Raw genomic sequence first — 21,648 nt, forward strand, 5'->3', positions numbered from 1 at the left:
GCTAATTTTTGTAATGTTAGCAGAGATGAGGTTTTACCATGTTGGCCAGTCTGGTCTGAACCCTTGACCTCAGGTGATCCACTGGCCTCCCTCCCCTAAACTGCTGAGATAATAGGTGTGAACCACTGCACCCGGCCACATATTTAAAATTTTAAATAATGGTGTTACCATTTACAAAGGCCAAATAAAAATAAAATATCTTGGCATAATCTTAAAAAAATATCCAAGATTGTATAAGAGGAACTATACTCTTGAAAAACACAAAAGTAGACTTGAACAAATGGAAAGACATCTGTTCTTATGTAGGATGATTCAACTTCATAGTTATGTCTGTTCTCTCTAGTTTAACTTACACATTTGAGACAATCCCAGTAAAACACTATCAAGTCTTTTTTCCAGATCTAGATAAATTTTTCTAAGGTTCAGTAGAAAGAATAAGCAAAAATAGCCATTAAAATAATGGAAAAGAAGAGCAGTGAGACATAGCTACTAGCCATTAAACATATTAAAGGGCTCTCTAATTAAAGCAGTACATTACTGGTGTGTGAATAGATAAAGACCAGCAGAACAGCATAGAAAATCGAGAAATAGACTCACTTATGTATAAATATTTTAGTAGATGATAAAGGCGGCATTTCAATCAATGCGGGAAAGTTTAGCTTTTTTGTGAATTATGTTGAAATAACTGATAGCCACTAGAAAAAGATAAATTCGATCCACTCCTCAACTGTACCATTTATTTCCTATCAGATTGGTGAAAATCCCCAAATTTGACAATATGGTTTGTAATAATGCTGTGGAAACACAGATAATCTCACATATACCTTCTAAAAATACAAACTGGCACAACTACAGACAGAGATTTGGCAATATTTCACAAAACTGTTTAAGCATTTACCTTTTGTCCCTACAATACAACTTACAGGAATTTATCACAAAGGTATGCCAGCAAAAATACAGAGAGATATGAACAAGGCTAACAAGGCTGTACATTGTTTTCTATTTGTGTACATATTTTGTATTTCTAGTAAAGACTAGAAACAACCCAAACACTTATCAAATAAGGGACTGATTGTATAAACTGTAGCATGTCCACACATCAGAGTAATATACACTTTGCAAAGAAATGAGGAATGAGCAATATTTTCATACATTACCATGAAGAGATATTCGGATTCTATTGTAAAGTGAAAAAAGCAAAGATATGAATATACAAACTTGTTTATTTAAAATTGGAAGAATAAACTATAAAGTGAAAAAAAAAAAGCTTACCTATAGTTAGGAGGCAGAGAATAGGTGGGAGGGGAGAGGGATGGAAGCTAGACTTATTTGAATATACCCTTTTTATGGATTTGGTGTTAATGCCATGTGAATATTTTACATAAAATAATATTATAGTTTTCAAAGCAATTTCTTAAAAAAGATAAGTAAAATGAATTAAATAAATCCGCATATCCAGTGGTAGCAAAACTATGTAGAGAAGAACTATCCCAAGTGACTTTAAATATGTAATTTGGCTAAAAATCTCTAGTAGGATCTACCCTAAGGACAAAGTGGCGAACAAATCTTAAACTGTTTTCAGTTATCATATTGTTGATTGTAGTATTGTAATTGGGATTCTGAGACTGTTGTGTGTATATTATGGGATGAATCAAGTGAATGTGTTCGTGTTATTAAAAAAATAAGGTTTTTCAGTGCAGTTTAAGGCAGAAACAAATATAAGATTGATGCAGTCAATAATGAAAAGATCTGTAGACTGAAATTCAAATAGAAAGAACTCATATGAAATCATGATGAATTTATCTGAAAAGTTTTTTTCCCATTTCTTTCCACTGCAAAGGCTCAGAAATAATAGTTTCCCCAATAGCAACAAGCACTTCTAGTGCCCACATTGTGGTTCTAGAAATGATGCCTCACCAAAAGAAAAACAAAAAACAAAAAAATGGCTTTTGGTAACAAATGGCTAGTTCCAGTTCTGTCTCAGAAAACGTACAAAATGAGCCTGATGTCTCATTATACTAGAAAGCAGAGAATCTTCAAAGACTACGATGAAGTAAGAATAAGGGAGTCAACCTGAACAAGTCCTTCAGTGTCAAAAAGGATACTTTGAACATTAGTAAGGATAATGGCAGTGAATTGTAACACACCAAATATGCTTAAATCCATGAGTGCACAATGCTACTTAAAAGGAAAAAAATTGAGAAGCTTTTGAAGAATGCTAGAGGAGAGTAATTAATTTGAAAACTGGTAAATACAGGGAATGAATCAAGTATTTGTCATATCCTTTCTATATACGGTGTACCTCAGGGTAACCAAATAGTCCATTAAGAAGCTTCTGTTTGTAGAGAAGTATGCCAGCTAATAAAGAAAGGAAGATGGAATTAGAATAGTACTATTCTGCAACCCTGATTAGTTTATGAATCTAGGAAACCATCATCAGTAGCTGATAACATCCCCAATTAAGGGACAACTATAAATTAAGTACTCCCTGGTAGAAGTGCTCAGTACCATATTTGAAGTAGTCTTGAAAGAAAAAAAAAATCTGTATTAGGTCAAACTTTTGATCTAACTACTAGTTACAGGAAATAGAAGCAGAGAGAAAGAAACATGTATTAGTAATCCCCAACATTTTTGGCACCAAGGACTAGTTTCGTGGAAGACAATTTTTCTACAAAAACGCTGGGAGACAGGGAGGTTTCTGGATAAAACTATTCTACCTCAGATCATCAGGCCTAGATTCTGATAAGGAACGTGCAACCTAGATCCCTCACATGCATAGTTCACACTAAGGTTTGCGCTTCTATGACAATCTAATGCAGCCACTGATTTGACAGGAGGTGAGCTCAGGTGATAATGCCTGCTGCTGACTTCCTGCTGTGTGGCCCAGTTCCTAACAGACCATCTAACAGGCTCACCTCCTGCTGTGTGGCCCACAGGTGTGTGTGTCGGGGGGAGGGTGGTTGGGGACCCCTGTGTTAAATGATACTGCAGGGATAAAATAAGTAAAATCATGACATAGGAAACTTCTACAGGACTGATGACTCTAGCAACAGAAAAATTTCAAGTAAACAATCTTAGCAAACATATAAATTCATTGTAATACGTGTAATTGTTCGGATACTGATTCAAACAACAGACTTAATAAATCAGTTGGGGAAATGCGAGTGTTGATTGGCTATTTGATAACTTTAAGGAGTTATGATGTGTGTGGTTATTATTTTAAGGTGTGGTACTTATGGGCATTTTTAAAGACGTCCTTATCTTTTAAAGGTGTATACTAAAGTATTTTTGGAGATAATGATAAGGTTAGATATTTCTATTTCTATGTCAAATGATCATTTTCAAAGAGACTGAACAATTGTTCATCTCATGTGTTTTTTCCCCAATTGGACTTACCTGTCTCCCATTTGCATGTAAACTTCCTTTCTTGCATATTTTCATTGGCCCAATAAGCCCAGTGAATATATCTTTAGTGGGATCCACAGCAGAATAATACATCTTAGCTAGACATACAGGATCTGCATAAGTGGGTCCTACTTCTTCAGGGACAGTCCATTCATAGGTGAATGTTCCTGTGGGTGCCACACGGGAGGCTGAAGAAGGCACACCTAAGAAAGGTCGCATTAGAGAGGTTAAGTGTGCTTTCTAATGTGGTCATTTCAGCCACAAAGTAGACTAAGTTTAGTCTAGAATCGCCTACTTCTGAGTTCTTAGTTAAAAATTAGAATGGAATCCCACTTATGCTCTAGTGTCAGATAACAGACCCATGTGATTGCATCCAGATAGACTCTTTTTTTTTTTTTTTTTTTTTTTGAGGTGGAGTCTTGATACTGTCACTGGGCTAAAGGGCAGTGACTCAATCTTGGCTCACTGCAATCTCCGCCTCCCAGGTTCAATTGGTTCTTCTGTCTCAACCTCCCAAGCAGCTGGGACTATAGGCACACTCCAGCACACACAGTAAATTTTTGTATTTTTAGTAGAGACAGGGTTTCACCATGTTGGCCAGAATGGTCTTGATCTCTTGACCACGTGATCTGCCCACCTCGGCCTCCCACAGTGCTGGGATTACAGGCGTGAGACACTGCACCAGGCCCCAGATAGATTCTTCTAAACCTCCTGGGATTGGTTTCCCTCTTGGTGCTCACACATCTTCCAGGAATGTCCTTAGCACCTTTCATGTTATATTGTGTGTATTTCTCTTGAACAGAACTTAACTTTCTTGAAGGCAAGCACTGTATCCACATTTCTATCAACTAGAACAATGCCTGGCAATACAGTGTAATCAATGCACTTTCTATTGAATAAAATGGAAGTGAAAATAATTGTAGAATTGAAAGGAACTTTGTAGATAATCCTATTTAAATCTCTCAAATTTATGCCTGAGAGAACTGAGGCCAGAAAGATTGAGTAACCTGCCCACAGTCCTACTGTAGGTGACAGCAAAGTCACCGGTCTTCACTGGTCATCCTTGATATGTAAAAATAGTCAAAAACATCCACATGATGCAATATTTTATATCATTAAAATTATGTTTATAAAACCCTTATAATGCTAAGAGAACACACTGATTATGAAATTAAAATAACGTGCTATGATATCAACCACATTTAAAAAATATATATGTATACAGATGAAAGTGGAAGAATTATATAAAAATATAATAGTGATTATTTATAGAACTATGGACAACTAATATTTTGGCTACACTTTTCTATATTTTCAAATACTCTAAAGTGAACATCGAACATTCTTATAAGAACTTTTTTAAAAATTAAAATCACCCAGAATACTCCAGAAATGTAAAATCGATACAACCCAACTAAATTACTATCAGCATTGTCAATAATCATCCAATTAAGGCAGGACAAAATTCCATAAACCAATTGGAGGCAGGAGAAGGGGCTTATTTGTTTCCTGGCATGATGCCTAGAAATGATATATGAGCAGTTTCCTTGGGAGTTCCTGCCTTCAGTTTTTGCAGGACACTGTAAGTGACCAGTACAGTGGGTTATTAAACGTTGTTGAATGGTTACAGAGTGCCATACTCACTTCCACTCTGGGTATTGTAATGTGAGGAATAGTATGTGCCCTCGTTGTCCTTATTGAATCTCACCCCAATTGGCTCAATACTCAGGGGATATGCCCCTTTGTTATGGAAGGTTACTCTGATCGTGTCTCCCACCTCTGCCCAAATGACAGGACCTGGGAACAAAGAGAATTATTATCCTTCCTTAGTAGATAACAGGCAGAACATATAAGACAGTTATCTTCTTTGACTGTGTCCTCTGGCAAGAACTACTAGGAGCAACATGCCTATTTGTGGTGAATGGAAAGCTTGGTTTTCAAAAAGTCCATAATCAATCTGATATGTTGAGGTTTGAAGGAGGGAAGGGCTTTTTAGTCCAACTTCAGATTAATGAAATTGATTATCATTTTTGTACAAGTCAGTTAGTAAGCTTTACACATCTACAAAAACTATCCAGAATGTTGACACTCCTCAGCCTAATCATCTGTTGGCTAGAGGTGTGTCCTTTGTCCCAAGAGTTAGGTACTATAAACTTTGATCACCCAAAGCAGGTAAGTTGAATTATTTTGGATGTGAAGGATAACACTGTTTTGGATTTTCCATGACCAAAATTAGTGATTACCAATTATAGAATAAAAACATATATTTCACATAAATATTTTATGTAATATACAAAATGACGTTTAACGAGAGCTTCCTATCTGTTCTTCTGAGTGTTTATATGTATTAATTCATTTAATCCCTATAACAACTTTAGTAACGATTGCTCCCATTTTACAGAAGGGAACAGACACAGATAATGAATAATTCTCTTTTTTTCTTTCTTTCTCTCTTTTTTTTTGAGACAGAGTCTCACTCTATTGCCCAAGCTGGAGTACAGTGGCATGATCTCAGCTCACTGCAACCTCTGCCTCCTGGGTTCAAGCAATTCTCCTGCCTTAGCCTACCGAGTAGCTGGGATTATGTGCCCAGCTAATTTTTGTATTTTTTTTTTTTTAAGTAGAGACGGAGTTTTGCCATGTTGGCCAGGCTGGTCTTAAACTCCTGACCTAAGTGATCTGCCTGCCTCGGCCTCCCAAAGTGCTGGGAATACAAGCATGAGCCACTGCGCTCGGCCAAGTTGAGTAACTTTCAAAAGTCACACAGCTAATGTATACATTGCATACTCACAAAAAGCAGCTTTTTATAAGAGCCTCCAATTCTTGTAATATCTTGTTGAAAAGTATTATACCTCTGAATCACCGCCAGGAAAAAAAAGTGAAGAGCCAGGACAATCTGAATCCATACTCTACTCACCCACTAGGCTATTCTGCCTGAGTGCCTCGGAAAGAACAGGTCTCTGGACTCTGCTGGGGGCAGCCTGCAGAGGGCTCTAGGATAATTGGGCTGGTCTCATTAATGGCCTGGGTTTTCTTTCCTTGTTTCTTTGTTTTTTTAGATGGAGTCTTGCTCTGTTGCCAGGCTAGAGTGCAGTGGTGCTATCTCAGCTCACTATAACCTCTGCCTCCTGGGTTCAAGCAAGCCTCCTGGGTTCAAGCAATTCTCCTGCCTCAGCCTCCCGAGTAGCTGGGACTACAGGTGCATACCATCACGCCCTGCTAATTTTTGTATTTTTAGTAAAGATGGGGTTTTACCATGTTGGCCAGGCTGGTCTCAAACTCCTGACCTCAGGTGATGCACCGCCTCGGCTCCCTAAAGTGCTGGGATTACAGGCGTGAGCTACCACTCTCAGTCATCAGCATGGCTTTTAATGATGAAAATTTACTATTGATGATTTACATTTGGAAAAGTAATTAGCTGCTGCATTTTATTGTTTTATCTTCCACACACCTGCTTTACACATAGAAACCATGCAGTAGGTCCTGAAGTTACTATTCTTTCTGAGGTTGGTGTAGACCGTGGGAAGAGTACACCAGCCATATATATTCTGCATGGACTCACCCAGGATGCCAAGATGCTCTTCTTCAGGGCCTCTCACCTTTCGATTTGTGAAGGAGGCATCTGTGTACTCACGATAAACCAGCTTTTTATAAGAGCCTCCAATTCTTGTAGGACCTTGTTCAAAAAACACCTTTGAGTCACTGCCAGGGGGAAAAAGTGTTTAATGCTGCGGTTGAAATAGAACAGAAAACAGGTATTCACATAGGGTAAATGAAGAGAATAATTCTGACCAGTGCTTAGAGATGAATATTACCCATGATTTACAGCAATCATATCAGTTACTCAAACAGAGCAGGCAGTGCCAGGCCACTCATACAGGGATGGCAAGTTAAGAAGTAGAGAATCATGGAGGATGTTTATATTTTCAAGTGAAGAAAAAATTTTCAGGCGGGCCCTTGTCAATCCCTTGACAAAGGGTTCTACCACAGAATTTTTTTTTTTTTTTGAGATTCTTGCTCTGTTGCCCAGGTTTTTGGAGTGCAGTGGCATGATCTTGGCTCACTGCAACCTCCGCCTCCTGGGTTCAAGTGATCTTCTGCCTTAGCCTCCCAAGTAGCTGGGATTACAGGTGCCTACCACCACACCTGGCTAATTTTTGCATTTTTAGTAGAGATGGGGATTTCACCATCTTAGCCAGGCTGGTCTTGAACTCCTTACCTTGTGATCCGCCATGTCTGGCCAGAATCTTTTTATTAAATTGTGAAATGTTTAAAACACAGTGTCTACTCTTTATTGTGTATTAACACTGGCCAGCTGCTCAGGAGCATTGATTGATTGATTGATTTTTGAGACGGAGTCTCACTCTGTTGCCCAAGCTGGAGTTCAGTGGTGCAATCTTGGCTCACTGCAACCCCTGCCTCCCTGGTTCAAGTGATTCTCATTCCACAGCCTCCTGAACAACTGAAATTACAGTCTGCACCACCATGCCCAGCTAATTTTTTCTGTTTTTAATAGAGACGGGGCTTCACTATGTTGGCCAGACTGGTCTCACAACCTGGCCCCAAGTGATCCACCTGCTTTGGCATCCCAAAGTTCTGGGATTACAGGCATGAGCCACTGCGCCTGGCCAGGAGCTTTTATTTATTAGCTGAAACTCACATGACATTGAGACAAAGTCAGTACTATTCTCCATATTTTGCAAATGAAAAAATTAAATTTCAGAAAGGTATTTATTTGACTTGCACAATGCCAGCTCATTCATCATTTCTTTCATTTGACAAATGTATTGAACACCTTGCTCTTTTCTGGGAATCCTGGTATGTGTTGATGACTTAACCACAAGCAAAGTGGACTCATCCCTGTCCATATGGACCTTACATCTGGCAGAGAAGACATGCTATGAACCCATCAATATAATGCAGTATAATAAGCACAGAGTGTTATGGCGCATTTCTTTGAGGTTGGGGAAAGTGCAGGGAAGAAGCCACAAAGATGTTTCAGAGGAAGTAATTACTTAAAACTAAAGGGGAAGTAGAGTTAGCAAGATGAAGTGAAGACAGGGGTAGGTGTATACAAAGAGAAAACTGCCTGTGAGAAGCCTGAGATAAAAGAGCGAACATGCCATATTCTAGATAATATTCTAGATAATATGGCATAAGCATATTTTCTAGAAGGATAGCATGCAGGGCAGGGCAGAGGAGTGATGAATGAGGTTTAGATAGATGGAAGATAGGTAGGAGGACGTAGTTGAGGTTTCAGCCTTCCATCCCAGGGCAGTGAGAAGCATTTGGAAGAATTACGCATTCAGGATTAGCGTTTTAGGAGGATCCCTGTGGCAGCTGTTGGGAGAATGTGTTGGAAAATACAAGACTGCAGTAGGGAGACCAGTCAGGAGTGTGCTTTTCTAATTTCAGTGAGAGGCAGAGATGATTTCATAGTTATTGGCAAAGAAAATGGAGAGAAGTAGATAGCTTTCAGAGAAAGTTACTATAAAATGAGGCAGTACTTGATGAGGACAGAATTGTGAACAGCCTCATCCAAGGAGGGGTGTCACTGAGAAGTTTGAAATGCAAATCTGAAATTCACAAGAGCCTTCTGAGTTGGAGATGCAGCTTTGGGAGTTATCACATTTAGGTGTCAGTAGAGCCTGTGACTTACATCTCTGCTTCAGGAGTCACAGTTCTGGGCTGAGCAAGGCCTAGCTATCCATTTATTGTGTGATGTTGAACGAATTACTTAACCTTTCCAAGGAGGGCATTTTTAATATGGATGGCAAACAGACCTTCTCTGAGGAAGTGATATATGAATAAAGACTTGGGGCAGGGGAGTGGCATCATCTCATTGACATTTCTGAAAGATCACAGTACTGCTTTGTAAAAAATTGATAGTAGGAAAGGAAGACAAACAGATGGCTGGGAGGCTGTGGAAGTCATTCAGACATGTACAAAGAGTCGCTTCTGTACATCAAAGGACACTATCAAGAGAGTGAAAGACAACTGATAGAGTGCCAGAAAATATTTGCAAATATTTGATAAGGAATTAACATCCTAAATAAATAAAGAACTCCTACAAGACAACAACAACAAAAAACCCACTTCAAAAATGGCTGAAGGACTTAAATAGACATTTCTCTGATGAAGATACACAAATGACCAAAAAGTACATGAAAAGATCCTCAATATTACTAGTCATTAAGAAAATGCAAATCAAAACCACTATGAAACATGATCTCATGCTCATTAGGATGGTCATTATTAAAAAGAAAGAAAGAAAGAAACAGAAAATAACAAGTGTTGATGAAAATGTGAAGAAATTGGAACCCCTGTACATTGCTGATGAGCCTGTAAAATGGAGCAGTTGCTATGAAAAACAGTAATGTGATTCCTAAGATAATTAAAAGTAGAGTTACCATATGGTCCAGCGATTCCACTTCTAGCTGCATATGCAAAAGAATTAACAGCATAGGCTTGAACAGTGATATTTGTATAACAATTGTTCATAACAACATTATTCGCAATAGCCAAAAGGTGGAAACAACCCAAATGTTTATGAAAAGATGAATGAATACAGAAAATGTGGTACATATATACAATGAAGACAATGAAGTATTATTCAGCCTTAAAGAGGAGTGGAATTTGGATGCATGCTACAACATGAACAAATCTTAAAACATTAAGCTAAGTGATATAAAAGACACAAAAGGACCAATATTGTATGATTCCACTTGTATGAGTTGCCTACAATAGGAAAACTCATAGAGACAGAAAGCAGAATTGAGTTTATCAGAGGTGGAGACAGAGTGGAAGAAAGTGGTTATTCTTTGAAGGGTTCAGAGTTTCTATTTGGAGTGATAAAAAAAAAGATCTGGAAATGGATAGTGGTAATGGCTATACAGCATTGAAAATGTACTTAATGCTGCTGAATTGTACAATGCTATGTTTTCTAAATGAAAAGCATATTAATTGATTTATCTAATTGTATTCAATGTTTTCTTAGGACTTTGTCAAGCATTTAATAACTTTTGAACCCATCTTTTTTCATGAACTCAAAACTCATAGTTCTCAAGCTCAGACTCTTACACCAAATACCTTAATAAATATTTAGCAGTCTAAATACTAAATTTCAGATGCCAATTAAAATTATAATTGCTGAAGTAGCCTTTTGTGGTTCTTTTGTGTGGGGAAGAGCATATTTTGAAATAGTACTCTTTTTTGTGAATTACCTTCCAGGTGCTGTTAAGTTTTCTTTGGTGAAGATGTCTATACCAGAGGGAGCATAGTTCCAGATGATTTCCTCAGCGGCAATGTAGTAGTGTCTAACATGGTTCCCACGGGTATTATCCTTTGGTGAAGACTTGTTACACTCCTGGACCTGGAAAAAGGCTTGCAAACCAGCTGAAATGAAACAGAAAGAGGCATCGATTAATGGAGCCAATGTTTCTCTTTCCTATTGCCCTGTAAACACTGCTTATGAGATGACAAGTGGAAATTGGAGGGATAGATAGATAGAAACAGTACTATAAACTAGGGCAAACAGCTGTAAATAAATTAGTGATGGAAAACTCAAATTTAAAACAGACATACTTTGTTTTTTATGTACATATAGCACAGAGATATTAAGCACGTGTGTTTTCAAAATATGGTACCAGTTTCTGTGGGGTTTCACTTGGTAGTTCTTTTGATGAGAGATAAAGAACAAGTTTATAGATAAACAGAGAAGAGAGGCTTTGACATATTTTAAAGGGTTGCATTGGGTTGGAGGAGGAGAAACCAAATGAGCATGTATTATTGCTCTCTTGCACAAGATGGTTGTGCATCTGCTGTGCGGGTCCTTCTGTGGCCCAGAGCATATTTGACAAAAGCGATTATATTTGCTTTTATCAAAGTAAAATATCTAAACTCCTATGTTAAACTTAATTTCCTTCAGTAGACCAATATTAAAAACTAATATTTTTCAAGAACAAGGAATATTTTTATTGCCCAAGTTAAAGAGATAAAGGAAGGATTTATTGAATTAAACTAAAAGATGGCCAGGCTCAAATAAAGAACAAAGTTGGTTATACTTGATGGAAATAAGTTGAAAAACAGGGTACTTTCCAGTGCAACATACAGTTTTTCTGGATTTTACAATACTGCATATTTTACAAAGTCGAGTAAATATATACAGTATTATACTTTCAGGGCGAGTTGTTCTTTTCCAAAAACTAATTTATTTTCAGATCTCATTACTTTATAATATTCCTGTCTTACAGTCTTTTTTATTACATTATTATGTACACCATCATAGGAATAAAACTAAGATGCCAGTTCAAACCTCAGATTATTTCAAAGATATTTAGCTTTTAGATTCTGATTCCCAGTCATCACCTTTTTCAGTTGACAGCTAACTTCAGGTAAAGATGTCCTACCTTTCAGATGGTTTAGATTCTGACAGCTGAGCATCCATTCTCCAGGGTTCTGAGCCACCATAAAAGCATCAAACAGGGTAGCAGGAAAGAGGTTGACTGTGTCAATACGGTAGTTTTTGTTGGTCAATGCTTGCCCGTGAAAGAAAGCTGCGTGCACATCAATTTCATTACCCATACCAAAAAGGTACCATTTCACTCTGTCTTCAATGCACATGGAGAGTCCTGGGAGACTTCCAAAAGTGTATCCATTCACAGCTGTAAGCCAAGAGCAGAGTTTGTGACTAATAGTCATTAATGCTTGAGATAATGAGAGTTACCTCTATATAAATAGAATCAATTTGGAATGGAAAATATCTTGCACACATACATGCTGGTATTCCTCCCTCCCATACCCGTGTCAGACATTGCTAATCAATCACAGCAGTCTTTCATTTTGAAACTGAATCAGCCTGAGGATTCTTATCAATACCATATTAACAGATGAACACAATACTGGAGATAAAACCTATTTGCTGTCTTTGTTATAAACTGTACACATTGTGTGTGTTTGTGTGTGTGTGTAAATACAGATGTTGCATATATATACACAAATAAACAAAACACATAGAGTTAATAGAAAAAAGATTGAAGATTATTTAGTATTCAGTTATTAATCATGTTGGTAGTAGCAGTATGGATATTTTATATATATATTTTTTGCTTATCAGAAATTTTCCAATTTTCTACCATAAATTTCTTTTGTAAAAAGAACATAAGAATAGCTTTTTCTAAAGATTGCAAGACAAAATTTTTAAGATTGGAAAAGATACAAAGGAGGGAAAAAATGTAGGACAGCAGGAACAGAGTCACCAAGACCTAAAAGTTCATATGCAAGGTGGCCTGAAACCCTTAGAAGAAACCTACAATTATTGGCCGGGCGCAGTGGCTCACACCTGTAATCCCAGCATTTTGGGAGGTCGAGGGGGGTGGATTGCAAGGTCAGGAGGTCAAGACCAGCCAGGCCGGCCAACATGGTGAAACCCCGTCTCTACTAAAAATACAAAAAATTAGCTGGGCATGGTGGCGGATGCCTGTAATCCCAGCTACTTGGGAGGCTGAGACAGAATTGCTTGAACCCAGGAGGCAGCTGTTGCGGTGAGCAGAGATCGTGCCATTGCACTCCAGCCTGGGCAACAGAGCAAGATTCCATCTCAAAAAAAAAAGAAAAGAAAAGAAACTTACGGTCATTGTTCAAACTGGGTGGGCGTAAACATTTCCCAGGTGGAAATTAGTTCTGGGAAGAATCCTGAGTGCACCATATGTGACACTGGAACCAAACCAACTGCTCAGGCTAGAATTTTGACTATGTTTTTATAACATCTATTTTTGTTAGTACCCAACAAAGGATTAAAGTATGGAAAGATGACTTTCCACCCAGATATAAGTAAAAGTTGGAAACAAAATCTGTACTTTGTTCATTGGTTTAATACTTTGGTGGTATAGTTATTTTTGTGCTCTCGGTTTCTGAGTGTAGGTTATTTTGAAGAAGTTAAACACAAACAAATGAAAAATCTCTACTTATTGGTTTAGTTGTTGTTAAGCGATTCTGTTTCTCATGCAAATTATGAAATAGATAATCTTACTGAGCTCATTATTTTGTGTCTGAGAATTAAGAAAAAGTCTAAACTGTAAAAAAGGCATTTCCAGAAAAGTAAAATTAACTGAAATGTAGAAAAGAATGATGCAGACTACGGGGCCCAGTGAGGCAACATAGTATGTAAAATGAATACCTTTCAGAACTCGTGGTTCGAACTATTTTCTTAAATATAGTTAGTTTAAAATATAAGTATAGTTTTAAGCATTTAGTTTAATAGTTTTAGGCTGCCTCAAATAATTTTTGGAATGAGTCTAGTGGATAAATAAATATATAAATACCACATACATATGCACTAAACCATAATTGCTGTTTTATCCTTACCAGTTTGGGAACAAGTTTCGTATATCTGGATTTACCTGGTTGAGAGTTTTTAGTTTGACTTACTTAGCCAAATATCAAATTGCACATCCAATATGCTTTCTTATAAGGACCACAGACTAATACACACTACTTACTTATGTGAGGGAATAAGCTTAGCAGAATTAATGGATCAAGGGAAAAAAAAGTAAAGTTAACATGTCTTCTGCAATCTTACAATACATTCTGTTACTCTCCTGGAAGTCTTCATTGTCTTTGTCAACCTTCTCTGGTTCTAAGCAGTAGGTTTTAATGTTGTCTTCTAGGTACCAGCTGAGATTTTCATCCACCACAGAAAACATCACCACAAATTCCCGGTCAATATTTTTTTCTTTTTCTTTGTCTAGAGAATCTGGAATTAAAATTACTATTTTAGTAGGACTAAACTTTTAGCATGTATTTTGATTTATGTTTTCAGGTGATTTATAGTTTTTAAAAATTTTAGTATTTATTTTTTCTAATAAACCACAAATCTGGACCAGTCACTCCTGTTTTACAGACAGAAACACTCAGGGAATTTTATATTCAGTGTCTAGTGCTTGGAAGACACTCCTGTATCTGGATATTGACTGACCACGTAACTGTTAAATGCTTTTTGGCAAATGGGAAGATTGGAATTCAAAGTTGTGTGTCTATTTTCTGATGCATATAGCCACATGCTGAGACAAGTCTTTAGAGGTAACTATTGTTCACGTTAGAGTTATATTTCAGACTCTTGAGACATGTTGTCTTTTTCACAACATTAGAAATAAATACTATGGTGTTATATTTACCAATATAATATGAGTAACTACAGATCTATCACCATGGAGTGCCTTTTTGGGAGTCACATTTGGTAAAGTCATATTCTCTTTAGCACCACTGTTGGAAGTCAGACACAGCAAACTGATCCCAGGGGAGAATACATTTCTTTCAGCTTAGCTTCATTGGCATTTTCCCCATATGAATGCTTGTTCCATTTATCCCTTCTTCTCTTAGTCCTGCCTGGCTCTTCCCTTCCTGTTTTTCTACTCACCACCTCTCTACCTTACCTACTTGATCTCAACACAGAAGACGACTTATTTTTAAAAGACAAACTGCCCTTCCCCTGTCGTTTGGTAGTATAGTGAGTGCAATAATGAGAAAATGTACCTTTTTTACAGATTATTAAAGGTCCGATGAGACCTGAGGCAATATCTTTAGGAGCATCAATGTGGGAATGGTAAATCCTGGTCACGCAATTGCCATCTCCCTCACCAGGACTTTGTTCTTCAGTGGCAAGCAACGTGTATGTATACTGCTCTCCTGGAAATACTTTGTCGTCTGCTCTTTGAAAATCTGTGGTGTTATCAGGGTAGATGGCCCCTAGGAAGCAACATGCAATGAAGGTGCGAAGTGAATGTGTTTGAACTTAAATGAGAGAAAGATAGTCCATTAATTCATTCAGCAAACATTTATTAAACATCTACTATGTGATCCTTGGGGAGATGATATCCTATTTGGACACAGGAAAATGAGAGCCTAATGGCTAGGGTGTTTAGAAGCTTCACAGACATTTTTATTATTTTTTATATTTGATTGGGTTTTCAGAGACCATAATGACTTTTTGTTTGCAATGTACAGAACTTGGGTCATGGTATGGAAGTCTGAGCAAAATGGCTGCCCTCTTCTAAATTCAAAACTTCTTATATGATCTCAGATTTTTGCCCATGAAGTAACTATAGAATTTAACAAATTTCTACTATTAATTTCAGAAATTTTCAAACATACACAAAGGTTGAGAGAAGAATATACTGAACCTCCATGTAACCGTCAAACCAGCTTTAACAATGACTGACTGAAGGCCAATCTTGTTTCATCTGTACCCCCACACATGATTATCCCCAGTGCCATCAAAGTATTTTAAAGCAAATCTCAGGCATCATATTCCATTCATAAATACTTGAGTATGTATCTCTGAAAGTTAGGAACTCTTTTTTTCTTTTAACAAAGCCACAGTACCATTACCATGCCTTTAAAATGGATGCTAATTCCCTAATCAGCCATGAAATCATTAAGAAGAAATGGATGGCAGTCAGCCTTTTATGCCATGAATGTAATTTAGCTCTAAACAACAACAACAACAACAACAAGCCAGCACATTCACCTTCTAAAACAATATCTCTTTTAAAAAGACAGCTAATAATCAATCAAATCTAATTTTAAATTATTTTCCCTGCTTGATCATCACAATTTCAATGAACTGTAGCATGACTTCAGCATTTTTGCTTCTGATAACAGCTGATATTTATTGAGCTATTACTATGTATTCTCATTGTCTCTATTTTATACATGAGGAAACTGAAGCTGAAACAATTTAGATAATTTGTCCAAGGTCACTCAACCTGTAAGAGACAAGGCTGGAGCTCAGAACGTGGTCTATTAATTTCAAAGCCCTTGCTTTTCATCACTACAAAATACCACCTGTTTCATCATCATTGTTAAGGACTAAGAATGAGACCACAGGCACCAAACCTTATCTTTGTTTTTCAGGTACTATTTTCAAGCCTTCCAAGTCCTATATTCAAGTGACTTTTTCAGTTAATTGTGTCTCATTAACTGTGTCTCGTTGTGACTTGAATCATCCAGCACATGTACAACTTGATTGACATAGGAGACTACTTACGCCACCTTGGCTGGGGCAGCGTTTGTCTCAAGTTAGGATGGGAGGTAACAACAGCCATAGCATGCTTACAGGTAGGAACTTCAAAGATAAGGCAGTCCACATCTTGAGTCCCTCTTACTCTTCCCTCTGGATTTTTGCCTCTTCTAGGCTTTAATGCACATTGTCCATTTCTCTTATTCTGACTATTTGGCCAGAAAGGATTGGGCGCTGGGAAAGAAGCTCCAGCTGTCTCTGCCTATCACTGAGTCCACCTAGAAATTCTACCACATTCACACTTTCCGTAAACCAGCACAATAAAGAAAAACATGCCATTATTATGTGGAAACAAAGTACCTATTAATAAAATAGTTTAGAGCTAAACGGCAGTTATAGGTCTTATCCAGAAGAGAAGTCTACAATTTTAGAAGCTAAAAGGCACTTCTACTGAAAAGTAGGAGCAAATTCCAGCTGCATGAGCTGAACTTACCCTCATGTTCCTTATAGTAAGTTATTCCATGTGAATGAAAGGTGTAGGGCCTAGAGGCAAGGTTTTTTAAGTGTACATAAACTTTATCTCCAGTTTCAGTTTTGATAATAGGGCCTAAAAACCCGAGCCAGAGCGGTTTTTCTATAGTCGTCCTGAAGGTTTCATCTGTGTACTGAAGATAAATGGCCTTCTTATATACTTTGCCGATTCTATCTGGGCCATTTTGAAGATAGATATTGGAATGTTCCCTGCAAAGAAAAAGAAGACAACTCTATCAGAAGCCGTCATTTCTAGGGATGATGTTATAATTATAATTTAATAACATCGTAACTAGAGAAATTAATGACCACAGCACATTAAATGTTTGCCTGTTGTAGGGATGCCTCCAAATTTGAAGTGGAGAGCTGGCAGTTAGCCCTGTTATTTCACTTATGTGAGGCTTTCCATATCAGGTATATGTCAGAGAATCGTCTGTAAAGTCATCATAGAAATACAGTGCATCTTACTAAAGTATTTTGTCCATGATTTTTATGTTAAAACTCAGAGATATTATATAATGGAGTAGTATGTAAAATTAAGCTGAAACATTGAGATAAAACAGTTAAGACATTTTTTCACTTATACCTCTCAGCTATCGGAAAAATTTAAGTATACAATTAATCAATCTTGATATTTGAGACTTCAAAGTAGGTGTGTGTGTATATATATATAATTTTTTTCCTTAAAGTAAAATTAATGAAGCTAAATTAATTCTTTTTAATCTCTTTCAACAGCACTAAATCAAAGCTAGAGTTATTGATGCATGCAATGTGTGTGGTTTTTAAATTACTTTTGAATTTAAATTATCCCTGGGTTTTTTAATCCCACCCTGGTATAGATACTTAACATTGAATGTTTGTATTCTAGTGAATGCCCATTAATAGTTGCTGAAAACTTTCTTAAAAATGTCAGTGAAGTAAACAGTAACCTGGAAAAGAAAAGATGAAAAGAAAGTAAATTTGGTTTGAACCAATTTCTTGCCTTATCAACCTTAACTGAAGGCTGTGTATAGCCCAGTGGGATCTATTCGTGGGCAGTATCATGCAGCCATTTGGCAGGACCCACTTAAATTCTGGCGTTTGGCAAGACCCTCCACAACCAAGATCTCTTCCATTTGAATAAAAACTGCTCATCATCCCGTGTGTGTGTGTGTGTGTGTGTGTGTTTCCTCCTTTCATCTTAGTTATCTTTGATACTTCACTGTTTTCTACTCAACATTTGTGAGGTTTAGTAACCTGACTGAGGAATAAATTTTTTCTTGTTACCTCAGCTTATTGGTAAAAATGAGATATATTTTTCTTTCCCTTCTTCAAGACAAGAGCAGAACTTGTCCGAGAACTCTGGACTTTCACTGCTACAGAATTTAAAGATATGGTTTTTCAAAAGGCCTGGTGTTTCTTAAGTTTGAATATGCACAGGAATCTACTGATAAACTTAGTGAAATGCAAATTCCTGGGACACAACTCCATTGATTCTGATTCTGTGGGTCTGGGGCAGGGCTCAGGCATCTGCATTATTAACCAACACGCTGGTGTGTTTCGGTGAGACAGGCTGCTCTGGGCCCCTGGGTAACTTGTGTTGAAGAGGCTTCAGGGTTGAAGATTAAGAGAGCTGCCCAATCCCAGAGGCAGTGGGATTCCTAATACCATGAGATAGAAAGGCAGAAAGCTTTGTTTCCAGGTCACACCTGGTGATGGCAGGACGTTTGCTGGTGGTGGCTATATAGATTAAGCCTGAGTGCTGGGGCCAGGTAACATGGCTGGTTGGCAATGGTCCTGGTGGCTGAGTTTGGGCAGAGTGAGCAGGTGTTGGAAATAAGAGCCACCATTCTCTGGATTGATCAAGGAGTTTCTATGATGAGTATTTCCTCTTAGTCACTACCATACACCAACACCTGGGTGTGCTAGTTTTCCTGGATTGTATAAAAATGGATTCCCAAAGAAGATAAAATTATTCACTAAAAAAATGACTGAGTTGATGTTTCCTTGCCTGTCCCCCAGCCTGGTGGGAGGGCTAAGCTGGAAATTAGAAAAATAAAGTGCCGTTACCTGCAGCCTATGTGGAGCAGCAAAACCATGGGTATACCCTCATTTTTCCTGTTTGTGTTTATCTTCGAATTGTTTGTTACCATTTCCCAACTTGTTAAAGCAAAATAGGAAAAGATTGGGAAGGCTAAGAGAGACTTCATGGGCACAGGTAGGCATGAGAAAAGGGCAAAACACAAGTATGAACTCTGCCTCTAAACCCATAGCAAGGAGTGCACAGAAAGAGTCTGAATAAATATATGCCTTAACAACAGCAAAACTGTTGTATTGAAGACCACTGAGATTAAAAGCGGAGTCATTTAGCCCGTATGACTGAGAGGAGGTCAACAAGAGCGCTATTTCAGTTAGGTACACAACTGTAGCTGCAAAGTCTATGGTACAAAGGTACGATTCCACTCTGGTCTCACCAGAACCCTGGACCAATCAATCTCACAGAGACTTATCTAAGCCCAGAGTAAATTTTCTTAAGGGTCTGGACATACTTTTATTTCTGAGAGATAAATTTGATAATATTTGGAGACTTTTACTCTGTGCTTTACCATGCCCTATTGATACACATCTTATATAGGCCAAAGTTAAAAGTTAGCCCTCAAATTCTTAAAGCTTCATTTAAATAAAATGTGTATTTATATTTTCAGAATGTACATACACTTTGGCATACATCACATCCTATTTTGATAAGCAGGCTTTGTCAAAACGCTTTTATTGCATTGAAATGCTCCTGTATTAATCATTTCCTAAAATAGGAAGAGCATTGCCATAAACCAATACCTAATACCAAGACCAAGACCTACATTGCCTAGGCTTTGTAACTAATTTTGCTAGGCAAAGATGTTTTTAGGGGGTGAAAAATGCTTTTAAAATTGATCTGAAGGTAAAACATATCTAGGTGTTTTAACATTTGAAATTCCTTTTATACACATTGCAATATACAAACTTTTTTGCATCTAGCCTTTTATTGTGGAAAAAAAACTGTCTTAACCAAATTGAAAAATATTTTACACTGTGGGACACTTTGGGAGAAGTCTATTTGTTTATGCTTTGTCTCCAAATAAACATTAAAAGGTCATTAGGGACTGTCTATTTAATTTCGACAGTACGGCTTGGGGACAAAGGGCCAGTTACTGGAAGCTTGCAGGAAGTTTGCCAGTCAGTTATTCAGTTACAAGAATCTATTATAGCTGTTCTTTGAACCAAATAATTCACATTTAATTGTAGTTCTTCCTGTTGACAATTATAATGTGTTCCTTTCTACAGTAGACATGTCTCCCCTCCAGTAATCACATTCCCTCTTTTTAAGCACCTTATTTTAAAAAGGGGGCTTAAAAAAAGAAAAGCCAGCTCCTATAATTTCTGGTAGTCTTAGATCCAGAAATGAGTTTTTAATAGTAGGATAATTAATTTTTAATATTGCTTTATTAAGATATTAATAATGCTATTCTCTCCCTTAAATTTAGAATTCACTCAGGTGATCTTGGTTTATGTTTAGACATGGTTCCCAAAACTTGGATATTATAGGTGAAAAATTTCTGGATTTTTGACTTCATTAATTGAGACATAATATATTAGTTTTCTTTGCTGCATAACAAATTATCACAAAGTAGGTTAAAACAGCACCCATTTATAATCTCACAATTCTATGGGTCAGAATTGTGGCTGGGTTCTCTGCTCCAGGCATCACCAAGCTGAAATCAAGCTGCGCTGAGTTCTTGTTTGAGGCTCTGTGGAGTGATCTGCCTAGCTCATTTGGGTTATTGCCACAATTCAGTTCAATGGGGTCATAGGATTAAAATCGCTGTTTGCTTGCTGGCTATGGGCCAGGAGCCTCTCCCAGTTTCTTAAGGTCACCTTTATGCTTTCTTAGGTGGCCCCTTTCATCGTCAAGTCAGCTTCAGTGTGTGGAATTTCCAGATAATCTCATTGACTAAAACATAAATCATTTGACTGTCTCTTCCTGTTCACAGGTTTTGGAGATTTAGGATAGGATATCTTTTGGGGGCCACTTTAGAAATGCTGCCTACCTTAAACAAGAGTCATAAGGAAAACAATCAAAAATTAACTGGTGCAAGAAGTTGGCAGAGACTCAATCTAGGTATATGTAACACAAATTCGAGTGATTTGCCGGTTCTAACTAGCCTTCCTCCACTGGCACAACATGAATGCGGTACTTAGTGATGAATTTTCTTTCATTTGTGTTCTCAGGAGAAATAGAAACTGTGATAATAAATGGAGCTTGGTAAGTGTGAAATGTTAGTCACTTAATTAGCTGTTTCATACACGCTGTCTTGTGTGAAATGTTTGTACTGCACTAGCTATTGCTTGCTACTTTTTTTTTTTTTTTTGAGACAGAATCTTGCTCTGTTGCCCAGCCTAGAGTACACTGGCATGATCTTGACTCATTACAACCTCTGCCTTCCAAATTCAAGTAACTCTCCTGCCTCAGCCTCCCAAGTAGCTGGGACTACTTGTGCATGCCACCACACCCAACTAATATTTTTCTTTTTTTTTTGGAGACAGAGTCTCACTGTGTCGCCAGGCTGGAGTGCAGTGGCGTGATCTCTGTTCACTGCAACCTCCGCCTCGGTGTTCAAGTGATTCTCCTGCCTCAGCCTCCTAAGTAGTTGGGACTACAGGTGCACGCCACCATG

The 21,648-nt window shown here is 37.6% G+C and overlaps 1 protein-coding gene across 4 annotated transcripts in view; it reads right to left on the reverse strand.

Moving 5' to 3' along the window:
- Window positions 1-21,648, reverse strand: part of LOC105706556 (ceruloplasmin) — a 58,003-nt gene that overhangs the window by 29,533 nt on the left and 6,822 nt on the right. For all 4 annotated transcript variants that reach the window (XR_002478341.2, XM_021669556.2, XM_021669557.2 and 1 more), the window contains exons 2-9: window positions 16,917-17,164; window positions 14,938-15,150; window positions 13,985-14,158; window positions 11,814-12,068; window positions 10,629-10,800; window positions 6,968-7,107; window positions 5,050-5,202; window positions 3,397-3,608 (exon numbers count right to left, since the gene is read on the reverse strand). Coding sequence is in view for 3 of the 4 variants with exons in the window: in XM_021669556.2 (XP_021525231.2) it covers window positions 3,397-3,608; window positions 5,050-5,202; window positions 6,968-7,107; window positions 10,629-10,800; window positions 11,814-12,068; window positions 13,985-14,158; window positions 14,938-15,150; window positions 16,917-17,164 (1,567 nt within the window). In the remaining variant the exon portion in view is untranslated. The remainder of the gene's footprint in view (window positions 1-3,396; window positions 3,609-5,049; window positions 5,203-6,967; window positions 7,108-10,628; window positions 10,801-11,813; window positions 12,069-13,984; window positions 14,159-14,937; window positions 15,151-16,916; window positions 17,165-21,648) is intronic.

This window comes from Aotus nancymaae, unplaced genomic scaffold (genome assembly GCF_030222135.1).
Source record: "Aotus nancymaae isolate 86718 unplaced genomic scaffold, 86718_ANA_hifiasm-v0.15.2.pri h1tg000019l, whole genome shotgun sequence".
Classification (NCBI taxonomy): domain Eukaryota; kingdom Metazoa; phylum Chordata; class Mammalia; order Primates; family Aotidae; genus Aotus; species Aotus nancymaae.